The 26,186-nt window shown below is 49.7% G+C and overlaps 1 protein-coding gene across 3 annotated transcripts in view; it reads left to right on the forward strand.

Moving 5' to 3' along the window:
* The first annotated feature begins 672 nt into the window (after positions 1-672).
* Positions 673-26,186, forward strand: part of INSR (insulin receptor) — a 187,395-nt gene continuing 161,881 nt past the window's right edge. For 2 of the 3 annotated variants that reach the window (XM_037994474.2, XM_037994475.2), the window contains exons 1-2: positions 673-1,294; positions 24,212-24,763. In XM_037994474.2, the coding sequence (XP_037850402.2) occupies positions 1,195-1,294; positions 24,212-24,763 (652 nt within the window). In that variant the 5' untranslated portion in view covers positions 673-1,194. The remainder of the gene's footprint in view (positions 1,295-24,211; positions 24,764-26,186) is intronic. The other variant, XM_037994476.2, reaches the window with a different exon arrangement.

Here is a 26,186-nt window from a genome sequence, read left to right on the forward strand (position 1 = left end):
CGGAGTCGTCTTTGGCCCCTTCTTTGCTCTTTCAGAAGCGTCTGCACATTTTTCCAGGTGTCATTTCTCTAACTTGAACACAGGGAGCGCACTGGGCGCGCGGGCACGTGGCTGTCCCCAGGGGCCTGGCTTGGGTCTCGCCCCTGGGCGGGAGCGCACGCGCGGGCGGGACATCTGGGGGCGCCCACGCGCTCTGGGACGAGTGTCGCTGGCCAGGCCCGGACTGGGGAAAGGCGAGTGAGACACTACTTGCCTGGGCTGCAAAATTTAAGGGAGTGAAAAAAAGAAAGAAAGAAAGAAACGAAAACCACCTCGAGTCACCAAAATAAACATTTTAATGCAGTATTTAAAAAAAAATCATCAGGAATCCTCCAAAACCCACTATGAACAAAATAGCACAACGGTAGAGAAAGGACCTGTGCTGCTGGGTAGGGCCTGTGGGGCGCCTCCGGGGGTCTGAAACTGGAGGAGACTCGAGGCTGTAGGGCCCGCGGATCTGGGGCGCCCCCTCGGTCCCGGCGCGCCCAGGGCCTCCAGCGCGGGGCCCGGCACAGGAGGCGGGGAGGCAGGCGGGGAGGCGGGCGGGGCGGGGCCGGGCGGCACCTCCCTCTCCTGCCTGCTTTCCCTCCCTCTCCTGGGCCTCTCCCGGGCGCAGAGTCCCTTCCTAGGCCAGATCCGCGCCGCCTTTTCCCGCGGCCCGCACCGGGCCCAGCTGACGGGCCGCGTTGTTTACGGGCCCGAGCAGCCCTCGCTCCCGCCGCCCGCCCGCCACCCGCCAGCCCAGGTGCCCGCCCGCCCGTCAGCTTGTCCGTTGGTCCGCGCGTCCCTCTGTCCCGGAGCCCGCACATCGCGACCCAGAGCGCGCGGGGCCGAGAGCCGAGAGACAGTCTGGGGCGCAGCGCCGAGTTCCCCGCCCCGACATCGTGGGACAGGGCCCGGGCCGCCGCGGCCGGGGGTCGGGGCCGCCACCGCGAGGGCCTCCGCTCCCTATTTGTAGCGGGCGAAGCCGCGCGCCTCCTTCCCGGGGCTGTCTCTAGGGCCCTCCCGGGCAGCGGGGCTGCGGCCCGCGGGTCGCCGGCGTGGAAGAGAAGGACGCGCGGCCCCCAGCGCCTCTCGGACGGCCGCCTCAGAGCATGACCCCCGCGGGCCAGCGCCGCGCGCTCTGATCCGAGGAGACCCCGCGCTCCCGCAGCCATGGGCACCGGGGGCCGGCGGGGGACAGCTGCCGCGCCGCTGCTGGTGGCGGTGGCCGCGCTGCTACTGGGCGCCGCGGGCCACCTGTACCCCGGAGAGGGTGAGTCTGGGGGCGCGGGCGTGGACGGGGAGCGCCGCGATGGGGAGAGGACCCCACCCGAGCCAAAATCGAGCCCCGGCTTATGGACTGAGAACCCTCCCTCGGGGGCGGGGGGCGGTGGCCGGGACTGTAGCTCCTGCCTCGCGTGGTGGTGGAGGGGGGTGGGCGGCAAGCCGCTGACCTTGGCCTTTGCCCGCCCGGGCTCGCGCCTCCGCGCCCCGCGTGCCCGACCTGAGCCCGAGGAACCTTGCCCCAGTGCCCGCCCCGCCGCGGGCGCCTCTCTGGAGCGCGCCTCCGACCCGTGCCCCAGCCCCTCCGAGCCCAAGTCGCTCCGGAGACACGACATGCGTCCTCTTTGGGTCGCGGCCGGGAAGTGGGGTCACTGGGTCTGGAGAGCCCCATACAGCCGCGGACAGCCAAGTCTCCCGAGCGCATATGGTGTAGGTAGAGCCAATCGCCCCGAGTGCCTCACCGGTGGGTGACGCTGCCTGGGGTCAGGGACTGCAGAACCCCCCTCTACCCAGCTACCTTGGATTTAGGCCCGTGGCCACCCCGGACTCTAGGTCCATCTTTACCCTTTTGGGTTCTGTTTCCAGATGTCTGGAGGCAAATTCTAAAGCCTTAGCAACAGCAGCAATTGTAGCAGAAGTAGTGGCGGTTTTTTACCCTATTTATTGTAATTAGTATCACCGCACGCCACAGGCTGGTCTATCTTATCTCTCTGGACTGTCACAGTGGCCCCGGGAGGCGGATACAGTTCTGTACCCATTTTACAGAGGAGTAAACTAAGGCTCAGGTAGGATGCATAACTCCTTTGCCCTAAAGTCAGTGCCAGAGCCAGGACTTGAACCTCTCTGTGTCCCATTCTGCACAAGAATCTAGACTACTGTCCCTTGTCTGCTGTCTCCTTGACCCCTCCTCTCCCCTCAGCCCTGCCCTTCATGAAGGAGCCTTTGACCTTGAGTGAGGCTTTCCTTCCCCCTGACCCCATGGGCCCCTCTCCCACGTGTGGGTAGCATCTTTCTTGGGCTTGACAGCAGGCACCTTTGGGGTTGTAAGATAAAGATGGCGCAATTATTTAAGACAATATAGCCTGAGTGTCCCACTGTGGGGTCTGAGGCCCTGCTTTAAACATATCTGTTGGGTTACTGTTTCAGATTTCTCCATAAAAGGAAATCAATGGTAATGAGGAAGGGGTCAGGGAGGGAAAGAATTGAAGCTCCTAAATTTATTGATGGGGAACCAGGTGCATGTAAAATCAGAGGTGCTAGAGTGGACCAACCGGGTGTGCTGAGTCGACTCTGTGAATTACATAATGTTTAAAAGCCCGGTGGCCACCCCGCCCCCAGGTGCTTGGTAGACAGTAGGTGCTCAATGAAGGGTGGCGGTTAATTTGGGTTTTTGTTAAGAAAATCCAGCTGGTTGTTGTGACTCACGCCTGTAATCCCAGCACTTTGGGAGGCCAAAGCAGGCGGATCAGGAGGTCAGGAGATGGAGACCATACTAGCCAACATAGTGAAACTCCCTTCTCTGCTCAAAATACAAAAATTAGCGGGGTGTGGTGGCGTGCACCTGTAATCCCAGCTACTTGGGAGGCTGAGGCAAGATAATTGCTTGAACCGGGGAGGAGGAGGTTGCAGTGCGCTGAGATGGCACCCCTGTACTCCAGCCTGGCGACAGAGTGAGAGTTTGTCTTTAAAAAAAAAAAAATCCAAGACGAGTGGTTTAGAACTATGCCAGATTCTGTGTGTGCGTGTGTGTGGTTCCCTGCTCTTCTGTTCCTTGTAGCTTTGGTAATTAATCGTGGATCTGTGCCTGGACTTTCAGGGTCAGTAAATGGATTTACCATTTCTTTTCACATTTATGGCTTCCATATGGGCAGGGGTTTTTGGTTTGTTGTTGATGTTGTTCACCACTGTATTTTTAGACCCCAGAACGGTGCCTGGCACATAGTAGGTGTTCAGTAAATATTTGTTCTGCAGTGGGGCACAGAAACCCTGGGTGTACTGGGCTCCTTTATCATCTTAAGAAGTTCTTTATTGTCTGCATAATACCTTCCTAAGAATTATAAGAGCAAGCTCTCAGCAGGTGCTGTTCTATTTGCTTTGCATATATAATCTCAGTTAATCCTCACGGCAAAACCCCACACGAGGTGTGGTTTAATCATCGCCTTTCACAAGTGAGAAACCTTCGTTTGAGGCCAGCAGGCAGCAGGGCTGGAATTGGAATCTAGCTAGTGTGGCTGCAGAGCAATGGTTTCTTAACAAATCTTTGTTCTTTTGAGTCTGAGCCTCCATACCCCCCATGTTTGGGGTAATGGTGAACAAAATCCTATCAAATAAATGGGCTGTGATGCCTCTTGAAGGCATGGGGAGGGGCAAAGAACTTTTCAGATCATTAGATCATTAATCTCTAATGTCAACCAATATGGCTTTTTTTTTTTTTTGAGACGGAGTCTTGCTCTATCACCCAGGCTGGAGTGCAGTGGCATGATCTCGGCTCACTGCAACCTCCACCTCCCAGGTTTAAGGGATTCTCCTGCCTCAGCCTCCCCAGTAGCTGGGATTACAGGTGTGTTTCACAACACTGGCTATTTTTTTGTATTTTTAGTAGAGACAGGGTTTCACTGTGTTAGCCAGGACGGTCTCTATCTCCTGACCTCGTGATCCACCTGCCTCAGCCTCCCAAAGTGCTGGGATTACAGGCATGAGCCACCGCGCCTGGCCTTTTTTTTTTTTTTTTTTTTTGAGACAGGGTCTCACTCTGTCACCCAGGCTGGAGTGCAGTGACACGATCTTTACTCACTGCCCACTGCAACCTCCACCTTTCAGGTTCACGTGCATCTCCTGCCTCAGCCTCCTGAGTAGCTGCGATTACAGGCATCCATCACCACCCTTGGCTAATTTTTGTATTTTTAGTAGAGATGGGGTTTCGCCATATTGGTTAGGCTGGTCTCAAACTTCTGACCTCAAGTGATCTGCCTGCCTCGGCCTCCCAAAGTCCTGGGATTACAGGCGTGAGCCACCACTCCTGGCCCAATATGGCATTTTGATTGGGATGAAGGGTGGAGGAAAATCAGTGTGATTTTTGTATCTATCTACCTATCTATTCCTTTTACTGTATTTATTTTTGAGATGAGGTCTTGCTCTGTTGCTTAGACTGGAGTGCAGCTGGGCAATGATGGCTCACTGCAGCCTCGACCTCCTGGATGCAAGCCATCCTCCTACCTCAGCCTCCCTAGTAGCTGGGCCCACAGGTGCATGCCACCCTGCCTGGCTAATTTTTACTTTAATTTGTAGAGATGAAGTCTTGCTATTTTGTCTAGGCTGGTCTCAAACTCCTGGCCTCAAGCGATCTGCCCGCCTTAGCCTCCCAAAGTGCTGGGATCACAGGCATGAGCCACGGTGTCTGGCCTCTGCAGTTATTCTTATTCTTTGCTTCTCTCCTGGAGACCTGCTTCTTGCCCTTCCCCATTCATGCATAGAGACCATAGAGTGTGGGCTGAGTCCCTGGGGGTCCTCACCTCACCCCACTCTACTGTTGACTTCCGTTCCTCTTTGATTCAAGCAGAGCTCTCAGTCTCCGCACTGCTGGCATTTGGGGTTGGATCATTCTTGGTGCTGGGGTCTGTCCTGCATGTAGAGTGTTGAGCTGCAGCCCTGGTCTCCACCCACGTGGTCCTGGTGGGGCCCCCTCCCACCCAGTCATGACAGCCACAAATGTCTCCAGACATTGCCAGGCACTGCACTGGAGGAGTTAACCTTTTCCCTGTCTGAGACATTCACCCATCTGGGCTCTTGCTCTTTGTCCTCTCTTTGTTCAAGAATCTTTGGCCGGGTGCAGTGGCTCACGCCTGTAATCCCAACACCTTGGGAGGCCAAGGTGGGCGGATCCCCTGAGGTCAGGAGTTTGAGACCAGCCTGGCCAACATGGTGAAACCCCGTCTCTACTAAAAATACAAAAATTAGCCAGGTGTGGTGGTGGGCCCTTGTAATCCCAGCTACTAGGGGGGCTGAGGCAGGAGAATTGCTTGAACCTGAGAGGCAGAGGTTGCATTGCAGCAAGCCGAGATCACGCCACTGCACTCCAGCCTGGGCAACAGAGACTCTGTCTCAAAAAAAAAAAAAAAAAAAAAAAAAACTTCATTTACCCACATGCTTTTTTAGCCTCTAAACACCCCGTACCCTCCGATCCCCACCACCCACCACTGACCTCCAGCCTCCACCCTGTCCAGTTTCCTCCGGCCAGTCCTCCCTGCCCTTGCCATCTCACTCTTTACTCACTGTTCTGCCCCCAGCGTCTGGCTTGCATCTCCGCCACTTTACCAATGGCTGTCAAAGTTAATCTCTCATCTCCCAGTTGCGTCTCCTGCAACCTCACCTCACTTGACCCCTCTGGGTTTGACACTGCCAATCCCTCCTCCAGGAAGGCTGCGTCTCCAGTCTCACCTGAGCCTGGGTTCTTGTTTTCTACTGTTCTCTTCTCCTTCTACCTAGGCTAAGATGTTGGCTCTCTTTTCTCAGAGGGTCAGTGTTTCCTTTAATCTTCTCTCAGCTCACTTTTTTTTTTTTTTTTTAAATTCACTTCTTCGCCCCAGCTGGAGTGCAACAGCACGATCCAGGCTCACTGCAACCTCCGCCTCCCAGGTTCAAGCAATTCTCCTGCCTCAGCCTCCCCAGTAGCTGGAGTTACAGGCCTGTGCCACCACACCGGGCTAGTTTTTGTATTTTTAGTAGAGATGGAGTTTCACCCTGTTGGCCAGGCTGGTCCTGAACTCCTGACCTCAAGTGACCCATCCACCTCAGCCTCCCAAAGATGTGGGATTACAGGCGTGAGCCACCGTGTCCGGCCCACTTTCTTTTTTCTTTTTTAAATTTTTATTTCTTTTTAAAGACAGGATTTTGCTCTGTCACACAGGTTGGAGTGCAGAGATTTGGTCCTAGCTTACTGCAGCCTCCAAGTCATGGCCTGGAGCAGTCCTTCCACCTAGGTTCCCCAAATAGCTGGAATCACAGGCAGGTGCCACTGTGCCCAGCTAATTTAAACATTTGTTTGTAGAGACAGAGTCTTGCTATGTTGCCCAGGCTGGTCTTGAATTCCTGGCCTTGAGTGAGCCTCTCACCTTGGCCTTCTGAGAAACTGGGATCACAGGCAGGCACTACCATGACTAGCTAATTTTAAAAATTTGTTTGTAGAGACACAGTCTAGCTGTGTTGCCCAGGCTGGTCTTGAACTCTTGGCCTCAAGTGATCCTCCCGCCTTGGCCTCCTGAGAAACTGGGATCACAGGCACAGGCACCACCATGACTCGCTAATTTTTAAAATTTTTTGTAGAGACAGAGTCTTGCTATGTTGCCCAGGCTGGTCTTGAATTCCTGGCTTCAAGCAACCTGCTCGCCTCTGCCTCCTGGGTACCTAGGACCACAGGCAGTCACCACCACGCCTGGCTAATTAAAACTTTTTTTTTTTTTTTTCTGTAGAGACAGGGTCTTGCTATGTTGCCTAGGCTGGTCTTAAACTCCTAGCCTCAAGCAGTCTTCTCTCCTGGGCCTCCCAACTGCTGGGATTATAGGCATGAGAAGCCATTGCACCCAGCTAAGAAATTTACATAGATCCGACTTCTTCATCTGAACAGGGGTCAGCTAACTATGGCCCTCAGGCCCAATCCCACGGAGTTTGTAAATGCAGTTTTATTGGCATGCAGCCACACTCATTTGTCTACTCATCATCTATGACTGCACAAAAATGCCTGGACATGGCAGGTTGAGTAGTTAAAACAGGAATTCTATGGCCAAAATATTTACACTTTGGCCCTTTACAGAGAACGTTTGCTAACCTCTGATCTGGAACAGACGCCTTGAGGTTTCATTCATGATAGCATGCCTAATGACTTGTGTGGTCCCTGGTACAACTTGAATGAAGCGAGTGAAATGAAATGCTATATCTGGCCGGGCGCGGTAGCTCAAGCCTGTAATCCCAGCACTTTGGGAGGCCGAGACGGGCGGATCACAAGGTCAGGAGATCCAGACCATCCTGGCTAACACGGTGAAACCCCGTCTCTACTAAAACATACAAAAAAACTAGCCGGGCGAGGTGGCGGGCGCCTGTAGTCCCAGCTACTCGGGAGGCTGAGGCAGGAGAATGGCGTGAACCGGGAGGCGGAGCTTGCAGTGAGCCGAGATCCGACCACTGCACTCCAGCCTGGGCGACAGAGTGAGACTCCGTCTCAAAAAAAAAAAAAAAAAAAAAGAAATGCTATGTCTTTCTCTTTACGCTGCAAGACACGTTAAAGAAAGTGTATCATTTGCTGCACTGAATACACGGATTCCAAGGATGAAAAAAATCACCGTGATGTTGCCTACTTAGCTATGTGTATGATCTTATAATTTATTTATTTAAACAGCTATATTGGTATTGAATAAGGATTTCACGCTCTCAGCCCTGTGTCTAGAACCGAAAATATAACTGGTGTATATAATGAGACTTTTTTTTTTTTTTTCTCAAGCCTCTTTTGTGTTAATTTCTATTAAGAATACTCTCGGAGGCTGGGCGTGGTGGCTCACATCTGTAATCCCATACACTTTGGGAGGCCGAGGTGGGTGGATCACTTGAGGTCAGGAGTTTGAGACCAGCCTGATCAACATGGTGAAATGCCGTCTTTACTAAAAAAATGCAAAATTAGCCGGGCGTGGTGGCGCATGCCTGTAATCCCTGTCTCCTGAGGCAGGAGAATCGCTTGAACCCGGGAGGTAGAGGTTGCAGTGAGCTGTGATCGCGCCACTGCACTCCAGCTTGGGCGACAGAGCGAAACTCCATCTCAAAAAAGAAAAAAAATACTTTTGGCCAGGTGCTGTGGCTCATGCCTGCAATCCCAGCACTCTGGGAGGCTGAGGTGGGAGGATTACATGTGTCCAGGAGTTTCAGATCAGCTTGGGCATCATAGCAAGACCCTGTCTCCACTAACAATAAAACAAAAATTAGCCGGGCATGGTGGCCTGCGTCTGTAGTCCCAGCTACTTGCGAGGCTGAGATGGGAGGATCTCTTGAGGCTGGCTGGAAGGGCAAGGCTGCAGTGAGCTGTGATTGCACCACTGCACTCCAGCCTGGGTGACAGAGTGAGACTCTGTAACAACAACAAAATATTTAGAAAATTATCATACAGTAAAATAGGCTTTTTAAAGGTGTACCGTTTATGAATTTTAAGCCATGTGTAGAGCTCAGCTCTCTACTGTTCCTTGGCTAAGGAAGGTTGTAAGTTGTATGGCTATTACCACAATTAGGATAGAGAAGAGTCTCATTGTTGTCCAAACTCCCTCAATTCACCCCTTTATCACTAAACCACCTCCACCCCTAACCACAGATCTGTTCTCCATCCCTATAGTTTTCTCTAGACTTTAAAATGTTTTATCTTATAATTGGATTAATATTCTTTTTTCTTTTTTTTTTTTGAGACAGAGTCTTGCTCTGTCACCCAGGCTGGAGTGCAGCGGCGCGATCTTGGCTCACTGCAAGCTCCGTCTTCCGGGTTCACGCCAGTCTCCTGCCTCAGCCTTCAGAGTAGCTGGGACTACAGGCGCCCACCACCACACCCGGCTAAATTTTTGTATTTTTAGTAGAGACGGGGTTTCACCGTGTTAGCCAGGATGGTCTCGATCTCCTGACCTTATGATCCGCCTGCCTCGGCCTCCCAAAGTGCTGGGATTATAGGCATGAGCCACCACGCCTGGCCTGGATTAATATTCTTAAAGTTGAAATTTTAAATTTGAGTCCAGTTGATCCTCATTATTCCCAGATCCCATATTTTCTTTATAAAATTAAAAATTAAAATTTTTATTTTGAGAGGCAGGTTCTTGCTCTGATATCCAGCTGGAGTGCAGTGGTGTGGTCCTAACTCCCTGCAGCCTCCAACTCTTGAGCACCAACGATCCTCCTGCCTCAGCCTCCTGAGTAGCTGGGACATATGGGACTAGCTGCCACGCTCAGCTAATTTTTATTTTTATTTTTTTATTATTTATTTATTTATTTATTTATTTTTGAGATGGAGTCTCAGTCACTCTGTTGCCCAGGCTGGACTGCAGTGGTATGATCTGGGTTCACTGCATCCTCCATCTCCCGGGTTCAAGTGATTTTCCTGCCTCAGCCTTTCAAGTAGCTGGGGTTACAGGCCTGCCACCATGCCCGGCTAGTTTTTTTATTTTTAGTAGAGATGGGATTTCACCATGTTGGTCAGGCTGGTCTCAAACTCCTGGCTTCAAGTGATCCGCCCACCTCGGCCTCCCAAAGTGCTGGGATTACAGGTGTGAGCCACCATGCCCAGCCTAATTTTTAATTTTTCAGTAGGGATAAGGGCTCGCTATGTTGCCCAGGCTGGTCTCGAACTCCTGGCCTCAAGTGATCCTCCCATCTTGACCTCCTAAAGTACTGGGATAACAGACATGAGCCACTGCATCTGGCCCCAGACCCTGTATTTTTGAATTCACCTACTCACTAAAATTTATTTGTAACCCTCGAACCAGCATGCTCAGTGCCTTTCTGGTCATTTCAGGACACTCATAAGTATGAATCTCAAATTTGAGGTCAAGTAAGGGGGCACTCCACCTTTTTGCTTCAGCCCTTATGCATCAGATTCATACAATCTGTACATTGAGGATTAAAACTAGTCCTTTTTGACCAGGCGCAGTGGCTTATGCCTGTAATCCCAGCACTTTGGGAGGCTGGGGCGAATCATGAGGTCAGGAGATCGAGACCATCCTGGCTAACATGATGACACCCCGTCTCTACTAAAAATACAAAAAATTAGCCAGTATGGTGGCAGGTGCCTGTAGTCCCAGCTACTCTGAAGGCTGAGGCAGGAGAATCCCTTGAACCTGGGAGGCGGAGGTTGCAGCGAGCCGAGATCATGCCATTGCATTCCAGCCTGGGCTACAGGGTGAGACTCCGTCTCAAAACAAAAAACAACAAAAAAACCCAAGTCCTTTTTGTGGTTATTTGGTGCCGCATTTTTAGCATTTTTGTGCTTTCAGTTGGTGATGGGGCTGTTTCAAATGCACCCCAGGGTGCTGAAGCTCAGCTTTCTACTGTTCCTTGGCTAAGGAAGGCTGTGACCACACACCGTTGTGGAGAAAATGCAGTGTGGCCAGGCGCGGTGGCTCACACCTGCAATCCCAGCACTTTGGGAGGTTAAGGCAGGCGGATCACTTGAGGCCAGAGTTTGAGACCAGCCTGGGCAACATGATGAAACCCCATCTCTAATGAAAATACAAAAATTAGCTGGATGTGATGGCGCATGCCTGTAATCCCAGGTACCTGGGAGGCTGAGGTACAAGAATTGCTTGAGCCCAGGAGGTGAAAGTTGCAGTGAGCCAAGGTGGTGCCACTGCACTCCAGCCTGGGCAACGGAGTGAGACTCTGTCTCAAAAAACAAAAAAGAAACCCCAAAAACCAACACCCACACCCACACCCACACCCACACACACACACAAAGGCATGTGAGCCAAGACGGTGCCACTGCACTCCAGCCTGGGCAACAGAGAACAGAGTGAGACCCTGTCTCAAAAAAACAAACAAACAAACAAAAAACAAAATAAAAAACCAGCACACACATACACACACACACACACACACACACAAAGGCGTGTGTTACATAAACTTTGTTCAGGCATGAGTTCTACTGTTGGCTGTGAGTTCAGTGTTAATGAATCAACAATATAGATTCAATAATGTCTTTCAACAGAAACACACATAAAACAAGGCTAGGTATTGAGCCGTGGATAAATGTGCTGTGGCCAGAAGTTCGCAGGTACTTAGCCTTGCATTTTCCTGGGAGCAGTGGTTCAGTATTCGCTAGTTCAACATTCGAGGGAATTTCACAGAGTCCACCAGTAACAAGAATCGGCTGCAAGTGGTTTAAAATTGGTGCATCTGTGGCTCACGCCTGTAATCCCAGCACTTTGGGAGGCTGAGGCAGGTGGGTCACCCGAGGTCATGAGTTTGAGACCAGCCTGGCCAACATGGCGAAACCCCGTCTCTACTAAAAATACAAAAATTATCCGGGCACGGTGGCTCATGCCTGTAGTCCCAGCTACTTGGGAGGCTGAGGCAGGAGAATCGCGGGAGAATCGTGGGAGGCAGAGGTTGCAGTGAGCCGAGATTGCACCACTGCATTCCAGCCAGGGCAACAGAGTGAGACCCCGTCTTAAAAAAGAACAAAACAAAACTGTGGGCTTATCATTTCCCAGTTAGAATCCTTTGAATGCAAATGCTCTTTTTGTTGTATTTGCATCTTCATGGAAACCGCTGGGTTGGTTACCTTTCGGAAAGTTCATGAGATGTCCAAAAACTCCAGCCTGTGTTTCAGTGAGGGGAATCCCTGCCCTCTGCCAACACTGGTGGCAGGGAGAGGCAGCAGTGGCTCTCAGGATTTTATTTATTTCATTTATTCATTTATACTTTTTTGAGAAAGGGTCTTGCTCTGTCGCTCAGGCTGGAGTGCAGTGGCGCAGTCACAGCTCACTGCACCCTCAACCTCCTGAGCTCAGGTGGTCCTCCCGCCTCAGCCTCCTGAGTAGCTGGGACTACAGGCGTGTGCCACCACGACTGGCTAATTTTTGTATTTTAGTAGGGATGGAGTTTCGCCATGTCGCCTATTATTATTATTATTATTATTTTGAGTGGAGTCTTGCTCTGTTGCCCAGGCTGGAGTGCAGTGGCATGATCTCGGCTCACTGCAACCTCTACCTCCTGGGTTCAAGCAATTCTTCTGCCTCAGCCTCCTGAGTAGCTGGGACTGCAGGTGTGTGCCACCACGACTGGCTAATTTTTGTGTTTTAGTAGAGATGCGGTTTCCCCATGTTGCACAGTTGGGTCTCAAACTCCTGACCTCAAGCCATCCGCCTGCCTTGGCCTCTCAAAGGACTGGGATTACTGGTGTGAGCCACCTTGTCCAGCTGGCTTGAAGGATTATTATTATTATTATTATTATTTTGAGATGGAGTCTCGCTCTGTTGCCCAGGCTGGAGTGCAGTGGCACGATCTCGGCTCACTGCAACCTCTACCTCCTGGGTTCAAGCAATTCTCCTGCCTCAGCCTCCTGAGTAGCTGGGATTACAGGCGTATACCACCACACCTGGCTATTTTTTGGATTTTTAGTAGAGATGGAATTTCACCATGTTGGTCAGGCTGGCCTCGAACTCTTGACCTCAAATGATCCACACACCTCAGCCTCCCAAAGTGCTGGGGTTACTGGTGTGAGCCACCGCGCCCGGCTGGCTTGCGGGATTTTAGAAACATATTTTGCTTTCAGCAGAACAAGGTTTGCTATTCTGCGGTGCCACGTACAGACCGGCTCTAAGTTCCTGTTGGAGTTCAAAGCGGACTTGTGAGAATGAATGTTTAATTTCACATCTGGCATTTTCTTCCAGTTCCTTAAAAGTAGGGTGTCTCATCAGGTTTATATAAAAGCCCCTGACGTGTGTTCAGGAAGGGCAGGGTGCTATCATGAGATTCTTGTTTCCTTTGCCTTTGTGGGAATGTGGAAACCATAGGTACTTTCTAAAAATTACCCTTGTTATCAATGCAGGCAAAAGTAGTCAGACAGGAAGGGACTCAAGAGAGTAGGGATGCAACTGCTTTTTAAAATTGATTTTGAAATCTCATTTATTTTTATCATTAGAGACGGGGTCTTGCTGTGTCATCCAGGCTGGAGTGCGGTGGTGCGATTATGCCTCATTGCAGCCTTGAACTCCTGGGCTCAAACAATTCTTGCGCTTCGTCCTGGGACTACAGGCATGCACCACCATGCCTGGATAGTTTTTATTTTTATTTTTATTTGTTGCAGAGACAGGGTTTGGCTGTGTTGCCCAGGCTGGCCTCAAACTCAAGACCTTAAGTGATTGTCCTGCCTCAGCCTCCCAAAGTACTGGGATTACAGATGTGAGCCACTGTGCCTGGTGGGATACAACTGTTTTCTGACTGCGCATGTGTGTTGTTGTTGCCATTCTACTCTCCAGGATGTATCCTTTTGTTTCCTTCCAGAAGATCAGAAAAGGGAGGACCTCATATGTTCCCTCCTAATTATACCCAGTTACATGGTCTCCATACCACCTGTTACAAAGTGCCTTTCTGGTCTTGCAGGACTTCTCTTATTTTTCCTTCTGTCTTCTGTGTCCTGTCTGCTCCTGTCTGTATAAATCTCAGGACTCCTGAAATAGCACAGAAGCCCCCTTGTAATCCTGTGGTTTGATGTGTGATATTGTTAGGATTACAGAAGTATGTAATAGACTAGAGGAGTCAGACATTCCAGAGTTCACAGAAGGTGTTGATGTTAGGGTGGCTGTGGGACAGGTGCCCTTCCTAGTCCCTGGCCTTTCATACTGTGTCCCCTGGAGCCCCTCTTTCTTTCTGTTTTTTTTTTTTTTTGAGATGGAGTCTCGCTCTGTCACCCAGGCTGGAGTGCAGTGGCACGATCTTGGCTCACTGCAACCTCGGCCTCCCAGGTTCAAGAGATTCTCCTGCCTCAGCCTCCTGAGTAGCTGGGATTATAGGCGCCTACCACAACATCTGGCTAATTTTTTTATTATTTCTTTCTTTATTTTTTTTGAGATGGAGTTTCGCTCTTGTTGCCCAGGCTTTCGTGCAATGGCATGATCTTGGCTCACCGCAGTCTCTGCCTCCCAGGTTCAAGCAATTCTCCTGTCTCCGCTTCCCAAGTAGCTGGGACTACAGACATACGCCACAACGCCTAACTAATTTTGTATTCTTAGTAGAGATGCAGTTTCTCCATGTTGGTCAGGCTGGTCTCAAACTCCCGATCTCAGGTGACCCACCTGCCTTGGCCTCCCAAAGTGCTGGGATTACAGGTGTGAGCCACTGCACCCGGCCTGGCTCATTTTTTATATTTTTGGTAGAGACGGGTCTCAAACTTTGGCCAGGCTGGGCTCAAACTCCTGATCTTAAGTGATCCACCTGCCTTGGCCTCCCAAAGTGCTGGGATTACAGGCGTGAGTCACCGCACCCGGCCTTTGTTTTGTTTTTGAGACAGGGTCTCGCACTGTCACCCAGGCTGGAGTGTAGTGGTGTGATCTCAGGCCTCTGCAATCTCCATCTCCCAGGCTCAAGCAATCCTCAGCCTCCCAAGTAGCTGGGACTACAGGTGCACACCACCACACCCATTTATTTATTTTTTATTTTTTTTAGAGATGGGGTTTTCCTATGTTACCTAGGCCGATCTCAAACTCCTGGGCTCAAGCAGTCCACCCATCTCAGCCTCCCAAAGTGCTGGGATTCCAGGCGTGAGCCTCTCTTTCTCTCCTTTTCTTCTCTCAGTTTTCTCCCCGCCACCTTTCCTGTAATATCACCTGTTGTCATTGCATCCACCAGCATCCATACCTGTTCCCCCATCTTCCCAGTGCCCATGGGACCCACATCCCTGAGTATCCCATAGCCCTCACAGATTCAATATGCCCCCAACTGAGCCTGTTGTTCTTGCCACCGTAAACTGGCCCTATCTTGGATGCTTCAGGCTCATTGACAATCCCTCCTCACTCTCTTCTCCCTCCTCTCTTCCATTTCTCCTGGGTGTGAAGTCCTGTTCACACAAACTGCCCCTGGTTTCTGTGGTGGTATGCGTGCTGTCTTCAGTGCCTTCTTCATTCTGCTGCCAGAAGGCTGTTTCTCTCTTTCTTTTTTAATTTTATTTTTCTAGACATGGGGTCTTACTGTGTTGCGTAGGTTGGTCTCAGACTTCTGGACTTAAGTGATCCTCCTGCCTCAGCCTCCCCAGGGGCTAGGATTATAGATGTGAGCCACTGTGCCCTGTCTAGAGGGATATTTCTTTTATTTTCTTTCTTTTCTTTCCTTATTTATTTATTTATTTATTTTGAGACAGAGTCTCACTCTGTCACCCAGGCTGGTGTGCAGTGATATGATCTCAGCTCACTCAACCTCTCCCTCCTGGGTTCAAGAGATTGTCCTGCTTCAGCCTCCTGACTAGCTGGGATTACAGGTGTGCACCACCACGCCTGACAAATTTTTGTATTTTTAGTACAGATGGGGTTTCACCATGTTGGCCTGGCTGGTCTCGAACTCCTGACCTCAAGTGATCTGCCCGCCTCGGCCTCCCAAAGTGCTGGGATTACAGGCGTGAGCCACTGCGTCCGGCCTTGGTTTTTTTTAGAGATAGGGTCTCACCCTGTCACCCAGCAGGCTGGAGTGCAATGGTGCAGTCATAGCTCACTGCAGCCTCAACCTCTTGGGCTCAAGCAGTTCTCCTCCCTAAGCCTCCTGAGTAGCTAGGAGCACAGATGCACCTCACCACACCTGGCTGTGTTTTGTATTTTTAGTAGAAACAGGGTTTTGCCAGTTGCCCAGGTTGGTCTTGGAACTCCTAGGCTCAAGCAGTCCACCTGCCTAGGCCTCCCAATATGTCGGGATTACAGGCGTGAGCCACTGCACCCGGCCAACATCTCTGCAGTTCTTTGTTTTACTACTTTGTCCTTTAGCTCTGGTGGTAGCTTATCACAGTTCTTTAGGTGCGTCTTTCCTTTACTTGCTGTAAGAGTGCAACCTTATTTATCTTGAGAGTCCCCCTGGGCCTGGCACAATGTCTGGCCCACTGAGATGCCCAGCAAACGTTTGTTGAGTGAATACAGGAATGATTTCCACGTGGCTGATTTGCCGGGTCCAGAACCTGCATTTAATCCATGACACCTCCATTCCTCCTCGCAGAGGTAGATTTGAAAGCTATTCTTGCAGACAGGCGGAGAATCTTAACGATCTCTGACCAGTGTGTCCAAGCTCTAATTTCTGGAGGTAATAAATCTGGGAATGGATTCCACATGGCTCAGATGGGAGACAGAACAGGTATACACAGCCAGACCTCCAGAGGTGGGGATCCAGCCCTGGACCAAATCAAGGTCTAGCTACAACGAGGATAGGGCTGGCTGGGCACAGTGGCTCACGCCTGTAATCCCAGCACTTTGGGAGGCCGAGGCAGGTAGATAACCTGAGGTCAGGAGTTCGAAACCAGCCTGGCCAACATGGTGAAGCCCCATCTCTACTAAAAATACAAAATTATCTAGATGTGGTGGTGCATGCCTGTATTCCCAGCTACTTGGGATGCTGAGGCTAGAGAATTGCTTGAACCCAGGTGGCAGACATTGCAGTGAGCCGAGATCATGCCACTGCACTCCAGCCTGGTCAACAGAGTGAGACTCTATCTCCAAAAAAACAAAACAAAAAAACCAACAACAACAGCGAAAAAAGGTGCCGTCTAACACCACCAGCTTGCCCTCGAATTCTTTCCTGGGTGAAGCCAAAAACCCTCCCAGGGTAAGGGTCAATTTTGGGGCTTGCCTCTTCTACATCAAACCTATATTTTCGATGATACTTTTTATAAAATCTACATAGACAGATCAAATATTTCTTTTCTTTTTTTTTTTTTTGAGATGGAGTCTCGCTCTGTCGCCCAGGCTGGAGTGCAGCGGCCGGATCTCAGCTCACTGCAAGCTCCGCCTCCCGGGTTTACACCATTCTCCTGCCTCAGCCTCCCGAGTAGCTGGGACTACAGGCACCCGCCACCTCACCCGGCTAGTTTTTTTGTATTTGTTTAGTAGAGATGGGGTTTCACCGTGTTAGCCAGGCTGGTCTCGATCTCCTGACCTCGTGATCTGCCTGTTGCGGCCTCCCAAAGTGCTGGGATTACACAGATCAAATATTTCTAATGAAAAATGAGCCTCCGTTTCAAGATAGGCTGCCAGGGTAAAGTACACACCACATCTTGTAGGCATCATGGGAAAAAAATCCTGCAGACCAGGGATCCCCAACCCTCAGGCCACAGACCACTAGCAGTCCATGGCCTGTTAGGAGCTGGGTTGCACAGCAGAGGTGAGCGGAGGGCTGGTGAGCATTGCCGCCTGAGCTCCGCCTCCTGTCAGATCAGTGGCAGCACTGGATTCTGATAGGAACTCCAATCCTATTGTGAACTGTGTGTACAAGGGATCTGGGTTGCCTGCTCCCTATGACAATCTAACAGTTTCATTCTAAAACCATCACCACCCATCCCCATCCATGGAAAAATTGTCTTCTATCATTGGTCCCTGGTGCCAAAAAGGTTGAGGAACACTGCTATAGACTATCTCATTAATCTTTTTTTTTTTTTTTTTTTTTTAAGGATTGATTACATGCGGAATTTTTTTTTTTTTTTTGAGATGGAGTTTCGCTCTTTTTGCCCAGGCTGGAGTGCAATGGCGCAATCTTGGCTCACTGCAACCTCCACCTCCCGCGTTCAAGCGATTTTTCTGCCTCAGCCTCCCGAGTAGCTGGGATTACACGCATGCGTCACCATGCCCGGCTAATTTTGTATTTTTAGTAGAGATGGGGTTTCTCCATGTTGGTCAGGCTGGTCTTGAACTCCCGACCTCAGGTGATCCACCCGCCTTGGCCTCCCAAAGTGCTGGCATTACAGGTGTGAGCCACCACGCCCAGCCTTTTTTTTATTTTTGAGATGGAGTCTTGCTCTGTTGCCCAGGCTGGAGTGCAATGGCATGATCTCAGCTCACTGCAACTTCCATCTCCCAGGTTCAAGTGATTCTCCTGCCTCAGCTTCCCAAGTAGCTGAGATTACAGGCGTGAGCCACGGTACCTGACCCATTTGGCATATTTTAGTACGGAGATGGTGATCAGGCACGGTGGCTCATGCCTGTAATCCCAGCACTTTGGGAGGCTGAGGTGGGCGGATCACCTGAGGTCAGAGTTTGAGACCAGCCTGGCCAACATGATGAAATCCCGTCTCTACTAAAAATACAAAATTAGCCGGGAGTGGTGGCAGGCACCTGTAATCCCAGCTACTCGGGAGGCTGAGGCAGGAGAATTGCTTGAATCCCGGAAGTGGAGGTTGCAGCGAGCCGAGATCGTGCCATTGCACTCCGCCTGGGCAACAGAGTGAGACTCAGTCTCAAATAAAGAAAAAAAAAAGAAAAAAGAAAAAAGAAAATATTAGCTGCCACTAGCACCCTCTTCCTCATTGCCTTTCTCTACCTGTACAAAGAGTGGCCATTAACCAGGTACCCATTATGAAGTACTTGAAGCATCCTTCACTCCCACTCAGAGATGTTAAAAGCCGGCAGAAATCCTTGCGTCTATTTCTGCCGTCATTTCTAACATCCTCTGGGTATTTTCTGTCCCAGGAGTAAATTGCACTATTGTCTTTCACTAATAGGGACATATACGGCTTTAATGAATTAAGAGTTAGATTCATAGGAGATTTAAAAAGAAAAGCAATTCTTGATTGTTCCCTACAATTATAGCTGTTTAATCTTTACTCATAACAACTTTAGTGAGATAGAATTCACATGACATACAATTCACCCATTTTAAGTGTGCAATTAGGTGGTTTTGAGTACATTGACAGTTGTGCAACCGTGACCACAGTCAGTTTTAGAACGTTTGCATCATCCTCAAAGAAACACTGTACGCTTTAGCTACCACTTTCCATCCCCCATTTCCCTAGCTCTTGGCAGCCACGAATCTATTTTCTGTCTCTATGGATTTGCCTCTTCTGGATTTTTTTGTATGAATGGAGTCGGAAAACGTGGTCTTCTCTGTTCGACTTCTTTTATGGAGAAAGTTCATACCTGTAATCCCAGCACTTTGGGAGGCAAAGACTGGAGGATCGTTTGAATTCAGGAGTTTGAGGGCGTTCCGGGCAACATAGCGAGATCACTGTCTCTACAAAACAAATTTTTTAATTAGCTGGGCATGGTGGTGCATGTCTGTGGTTCCAGCTACACTGGAGGCATAGTTTTGTTTTGTTTTTGTTTGTTTGTTTTTGTTTTTGTTTTTGTTTTTTTTGTGTGTGTGTTTTGAGATGGAGTTTCGCACTGTCACCCAGGCTGGAGTGCAAAGGCACGATCTCAGGTTACTGCAACCTCCGCCTCCCGGGTTCAAGCCATTTTCCTGCCTCAGCCTCCCTAGTAGCTGGGATTACAGGCACGTGCCACCCCGCCCAGCTAATTTTTGTATTTTTAGTAGAGACAGGGTTTCACCGTGTTGGCCAAGCTGGTCTCGAACTCCTGACCTCAGGTGATCCCCTCGCCTCGGCCTCCCAAAGTGCTGGGATTATAGGAATGAGCCACTGTGGCTGGCCTTTTATTTACATTTATTTATTTATTTAGAGACAGAGTCTCACTCTTTCGCCAGGCTGGAGTGCAGTGGTGCGATCTCGGCTCACTGCAACCTTTCACTCCCGGGTTCACACGATTCTTCTGCCTCGACTTCCCAAGTAGCTGGGATTATAGGCACATGCCACCACGCCCAGCTAATTTTTTTTTTTTTTTTTTTTTTAATTTTTAGTAGAGATGGGGTTTCACCATGTTGGCCAGGATGGTCTCGATCTCCTGACCTCATGATCCACCTACCTCGGCCTCCCACAGTGCTGGGATTACAGGTATGAGCCACTGCGGCCGGCCTGTATTTACTTTTGAGACAAGATCTTGCTCTGTTGCCCAGGCTGGAGTATAGGGGTGCAAACACAGATCACTGCAGTCCCAGACTCCTAGGCTCAAGCGATCCTCCTGCCTCAGTCTCCCATGTAGCTGGGACCAGAGACACACACCAGCATCCCTAGCTAATATTTTAATTTTTTGTAGAGATGGAGTCTCACTATGTTGCCCAGGTTGGTCTTGAACTCCTGGACTCAAGCAATCCTTCCGTCTCTACCTCCCAAAGTGCTGGGGTTATAGGCGTGAGCCACTGCACTCAGCCTTAGCTATTGTGAATAATGCTGCTATAGACATTTGTGTACACGTCTTTGTGTGGACATAAAGTATCATTTCTCTTAGGTAGTTACCTAGGAGTAGAATTGCCGGGTCATATGGCAACTCTTGGTTTAATATTTTGAGGAACTACCCGAGTGTTTTCCACAGTGGCTGCACGGTTTTACATCCCCATCAGGAATGCAAAAAGATACTAATTTCTCTACATTTTTTTTTTCCTTTGAGATGGAGTCTCGCTCTGTCGCCCAGGCTGGAGTGCAGTGATCTTGGCTCACTGCAACCTCCACCTCCCAGGTTCAAGTGATTCTCCTGCCTCAGACTCCTAAGTATCTGGAACTGCAGGCGCCTGTCACCACGCCCAGCTAATTGTTTTTTGTATTTTTAATAGAGACGGGGTTTCTCCATGTTGGCCAGGCTGGTCTTGAACTCCTGACCTCAGGTAATCTGCCCGCCTTGGCCTCCCAAAAAGCTGGGATTACAGGCGTGAGCCACGGTGCCCGGCCCATTTCTGTACATTCTTTGCACTTGTAATTGTCACTCTTTTTGGTTTTAGCTATCCTAGTGGGGATAAAGTAATATCTCTTTGTGGTTTGAATTTGTATTTCCCTAATGTCCAACAGCCAGTTAATCTTTGTTGTTGTTGTTGTTGTTGTTTTGTTTGTTTGTTTGTTTGTTTTGAGACAGAGTCTTGCTCTGTCGCCCAGGCTGGAGTGCAGTGGCGTGATCTTGGCTCACTGCAAGCTCCACCTCCCGGGTTCACACCATTCTCCTGCCTCAGTCTCGTGAGTAGCTGGAACTACAGGCACCCGCCACCAGGCCCAGCTAATTTTTTTGTATTTTTTAGTAAGAGACGAGTTTCAACGTGTTAGCCAGTATGGTCTTGATCTCCTGACCTCGTGATCCACCCATCTTGGCCTCCCAAAGTGCTGGGATTACAGGTGTAAGCCACCACCTCCAGCCATTGTTTTTTTTTTAAATCTAGACAAGGTCTCACTCTGTTGCCCAAGCTGGAGTGCAGTGGTGTGATCATAGCTCGCTGTAACCTCCTATTCCTGGACCCAAGTGATCTCCTGTCTCAGCCTCCCAAGTAGCTGGAACTACAAGCACATGCCACCATGCCTAGATATTTATTTATTTATTTAGAGACGGAGTCTCGCTCTGTCGCCCAGGCTGGAGTGCAGCGGCACAGTCTCGGCTCACTGCAAGCTCCGCCTCCCAGGTTCATGCCATTCTCCTGCCTCAGCCTCCCGAGTAGCTGGAACTACAGGCGCCTGCCACCACGCCTGGCTAATTTTTTTGTATTTTTAGTAGAGACAGGGTTTCACCATGTTAACCAGGATGGTCTCAATCTCCTGACCTCGTGATCTGCCTGCCTCAGCCTCCCAAAGTGCTGGGATTATAGGTGTGAGCCACCGCGCCTGGCCCATGCCTGGATATTTAATTATTATTATTTCTTTTTTAGAGTTGGGGTCTTGCTATGTAGCCCAGGCTGACTTTGAACTCCTGGCTTGAATTGATTCTCCCACTGTGGCCTCCCAGACTGCTGGGATTACAGGCAGGAGCCACTGTGCCCAGCCCTAGTTAATCTTTGAATGCATATTCATGTTTGATTTTAGTTCTGCCATAGCCTGGGGAGGATGGCGGGCAAGTGTTCTTTGTACCTGCAGTGTGTGTGTGTGTGTGTGTGTGTGTGTGTGTGTGAGAGAGAGAGAGAGAGAGAGACAGAGAGAGAGAAAGAGAGAGAGAGAAATGAAATATAGTGTGGGACTCAGGGCTGAGAAGCCCAGGGCTATGGCCAAATCTAAGACTAGGATGCCGGCCAGGCATGGTGGCTCATGCCTGTAATCCCAGCACTTTGGGAGGCCGAGGCGGGTGGTTCACGAGGTCAGGAGATCACGACCGTCCTGGTCAACATGGTGAACTCCTGTCTCTACTAAAAATACAAAAATTAGCTGGGCGTGGTGTTGGACACTACTCGGGAGGCTGAAGCAGGAAAATCACTTGAACCCAGGAGGTGGAGTTTGCAGTGATCCAAGATCATGGCACTGCACTTCAGCCTGGGCAACAGAACGAGACTCCATGTCAAAACAACAACAACAACAACAACAACAACAACAAACCCCACAAGAATTTCATAGAAACAATGAGTAATTTTTTTTTTAGGGTAAGTATGGTCCAAACATTGCATGGGATATACTTATCCTAAAAAAGGTTTTATTGCTTATCTGAAATTCAAATTCAACCGGGCATCCTCCATCTTTATTTGCTAAGTCTGGCAATCCTGCCAGTCGCTGGTGAGTTGCGTGTCCTTGAGTGATGGCCTTTGCCCCTTGGAGCTTCAGTTTTCTCATCTGTGGGATGGGGACAGAGCTTACTGGGAGGTGTCAGTGGCACACAGGGTCCTGTGACATCTCTGGATGTGGAAGCCATTGATGTGACTGTGACTGGGAGGGGTAGGGGGCTAGAACTGGCATCCTTGTCCCCTTGAAGCTGCTTCTCAGCCTCTCAGCCTGAGCTTGGTCCCTGCAGGGTTCCTGCTTGGTTCAGACCCCAGGCAGCCAGTGTTGGGGGGAGGGTGGAGGTTATTCCATAGTTGTATACTTGGGCTTTCCTCCAACTTCCTAGCAAGCGACTATATGTGTGTGTGTGTGTGTGTGTGTGTGTGTGTGTGTGTTTTCTTGACTTAGCCTAGTCCGTTTGCTGCATGGAATGTGATTCAGAATTATTGCTACTTTGTTTTTCCCATTTGTTTGCTTTTTCTGTTTGTTGTTGTTGTTGTTTTTCTAATTTGTGCTTCTTTTGTGGGTAATTCTCAGGGTGGATTTTTTTTTTTAAGAGGATTTACTATTCTTCTTTAGAACAATTGGTTTTCCTCAAAGATATTGGTGGAAGGTTTCGTGTTTTGGAACAAAATAAGCAGGAGTTATATAGTGAGCCTTATATTCTAGGTGCTGAGGATTGTGGTGTGTGTGTTGGGGAGATGGGGTGTGTGTGTGTGTGTGTGCACGCGCGCGCATTGGCAGAGAGAAGCCATCTGAAGAGTTTGATTTTGAAAAATGTCAACTCAAGTGTAAGGGACACAAGGAGGAGAAACACCCAAATAGGTATGCTGAGGAAAGGAAATCAGGGAAGACTGCCTGGAGGAGGAGGCAGCATTTGAACTGGATATCTTGAAGCATGATGGGCTGGATTTAGAAATAGGGAGCTAAGGTCCAAAGCACTTCACTAGCCAAAAGATAGACTAGCCTAGAGATGCCTAGAGATGACTGTTAAATGTTTGGAGGAATAGACAACAGCAGCAGCAAAGCAACAAACAAGAAAATAACTGACATTAATGCAGCACTTGCTATATTTCAGGCACTGTTAGAGTGCTTGCCCTGAGTTGTTTCACTTCTTCTTCCACATAAGCCATGTTACAGAGGAGGATAGGAGTCTTGGAGTTGTGCAAGAGTGGTGGGCAGGCCTGTTTAGTGGGTGCAGGGGATGGAGGGACAGAATCTTGAGGGGAGTGCAGGGTGATGGGGAGCCATGGAGGGTATTGGGGCCTGGGAGGGACCGCCTTCAGGAGAATGAGAACTCAGGGCATTTGTGCAATGGAGATCGGGCTCCCTGGGAAGCTCTCACCACACCCAGGTAAAAGGTAATTAGGTCTTGATTGCAGGCCAGGAGAGCAGTCCGGGAAGGAAAGTCAGCCAGCGAGGTGGGAGGATTGACAAAACAAATACATTCAGCTTTCCTTGCTCCATTTCTGACGCGGGCACCTTTATCCCCGTAAATCATCTCCTGAAGATCTTCAGTGTTGACGCACTGGAGACAGTTTCCCTTTCGCCTTCTGCACCTGCCGCGTTACTCAATCCCCTGTAATCCCATTGTCCCGATTGCATCATTTCAGAGGTGATGATTTTAAGGATTTTAACAGGGCTTGCCAAAAGAATTATTTTCTTGGCCTTTTGAAAGTAATTACTTAGGCATGGGCACTTTACAGAGAAAGCCACTCATCCCTGCCGGCTGCAGGGTTTACAGGGCCTGGGATGAAAACACAGGGCCCAGTTTCACGTCCACGAGGCCGGCTCTGCCCCCGATCCTTCTGACGCATCCACCGTGCGTCTGCTCACCTGTCTTTGCTTTCTGTTCATTTTCTCTTCTAGTGTGTCCCGGCATGGATATCCGGAACAACCTCACCAGGTTACACGAGCTGGAGAATTGCTCTGTCATCGAAGGACACTTGCAGATACTCTTGATGTTCAAAACGAGGCCCGAAGATTTCCGAGACCTCAGTTTCCCCAAACTCATAATGATCACTGATTACCTGCTGCTCTTCCGGGTCTATGGGCTCGAGAGCCTGAAGGACCTGTTCCCCAACCTCACGGTCATCCGGGGATCACGACTGTTCTTTAACTACGCGCTGGTCATCTTCGAGATGGTTCACCTCAAGGAACTTGGCCTCTACAATCTAATGAACATCACCCGGGGTTCTGTCCGCATCGAGAAGAACAATGAGCTCTGTTACTTGGCCACTATCGACTGGTCCCGCATCCTGGATTCCGTGGAGGATAATTACATCGTGTTGAACAAAGATGACAACGAGGAGTGTGGAGACATCTGTCCGGGTACAGCGAAGGGCAAGACCAACTGCCCCGCCACTGTCATCAATGGGCAGTTTGTCGAACGGTGTTGGACTCATAGTCACTGCCAGAAAGGTATGCTGGGGATACAGGGTTCTAAGCAGTGTCTAGTGCCTTGTTCTAGAAAGCTTAAAATGTTTATAGCTTAAAAATGTTAAATGGACATTAGGTAGGGGCTGGGGAACAGTGGGTGGTGGCATTCACTAGCCCAGGGAGTGGCAGACTTTTTCTGTAAAGACTCAGATAGTAGATACTTCAGATTTTGCAGGCCATATGGTCTCTGATGCAATGACTCAATTCTGCCATTGTAGTGGGCAAGCAGCCACAGGCACGCATAAACGTGTTTCAATAAAACTTTATTTACAAAAACAAGTCGTGGGCCGGATTTTGCTGGAGGACAGCAGTTTGCCACCTCCTGTGCTAGACAGGGAATGTTCTTCTTGCTTGGGAGAGGAAAAGGAGTGGAAAACTATAGATTTTTTTTTTTTTTTAAATAGTTTAGTTCTTATCTGATTATAGAAGTGATATTGCTTATAATAGACATTTGGAAAAAGAAACGTGTAAATGAAGAAAAAGCAAAACATTCATCTTATTCCACAATGCATGTCGCTGAGAGTACTTTATTGGGGGTTGTTCCTTCTAGTGGTCTTCAGGAATCTGTTGTGTCTACTAAAGGTTTCCTTAACCATTTCTGTTATTGGGCAGTAAGATGATTTCCGGACTGGGCGTGGTGGCTCACACCTGTAATCTCAGCATTTTGGGAGGCTGAGGAGGGTGGACCCCTTGAGGTCAGGACTTTGAGACCAGCCTGACCAACATGGTGAAACCCTGTCTTTACTAAAAATACAAAATTAGCCAGGGTGTGGCAGTGCACGCCTGTAGTCCCAGCTACTTGGGAGGCTGAGGCAGGAGAGTCACTTGATCTCGGGAGGTGGAGGTTGCAGTGAGCCGAGATTGCGCCATTTTGCACTCCACCCTGGGCAACCAGAGCAAAACTCCGTCTCAAAAAAAAGATGATTTTGGTTGGGTGCGGTGGCTCACGCCTGTAATACCAGCACTTTGGGAGGCTGAGGCGGGTGGATCACGAGGTCAGGAGTTCAAGACCAGCCTGGCCAAGATGGCGAAATCCTATCTCTACTAAAAATACAAAAAAATTAGCCGGGCGTGGTGGCATGCGCCTGTAATCCCAGCTACTCCGGAGGCTGAGGCAGAGAATTGCTTAAACCTGGAGGGGCGGAGCTTGCAGTGAGCCGAGACTACGCCACTGCACTCCAGCCTGGGCGACAGAGGGAGACTCCATCCAAAAAAAAAAGATGATTTCTAGTTTTCACAGAGAGAGTGATGAACATTTTAGAGTCAAAGCTTTATCGAGCAGTTATTTCTTTAGGCTTGCTTTCCAGAAGTGAAATTTCTGGGTCAGAGGCTCTTGGTGCAGATTGCCAAATGGTGTTCCGGAAACATTGTACCAACGGCCGCTCCTCCTAGCTTTGGAGGAGAG

The sequence above is a fragment of the Chlorocebus sabaeus genome, chromosome 6 (genome assembly GCF_047675955.1).
Source record: "Chlorocebus sabaeus isolate Y175 chromosome 6, mChlSab1.0.hap1, whole genome shotgun sequence".
Lineage (NCBI taxonomy): Eukaryota > Metazoa > Chordata > Mammalia > Primates > Cercopithecidae > Chlorocebus > Chlorocebus sabaeus.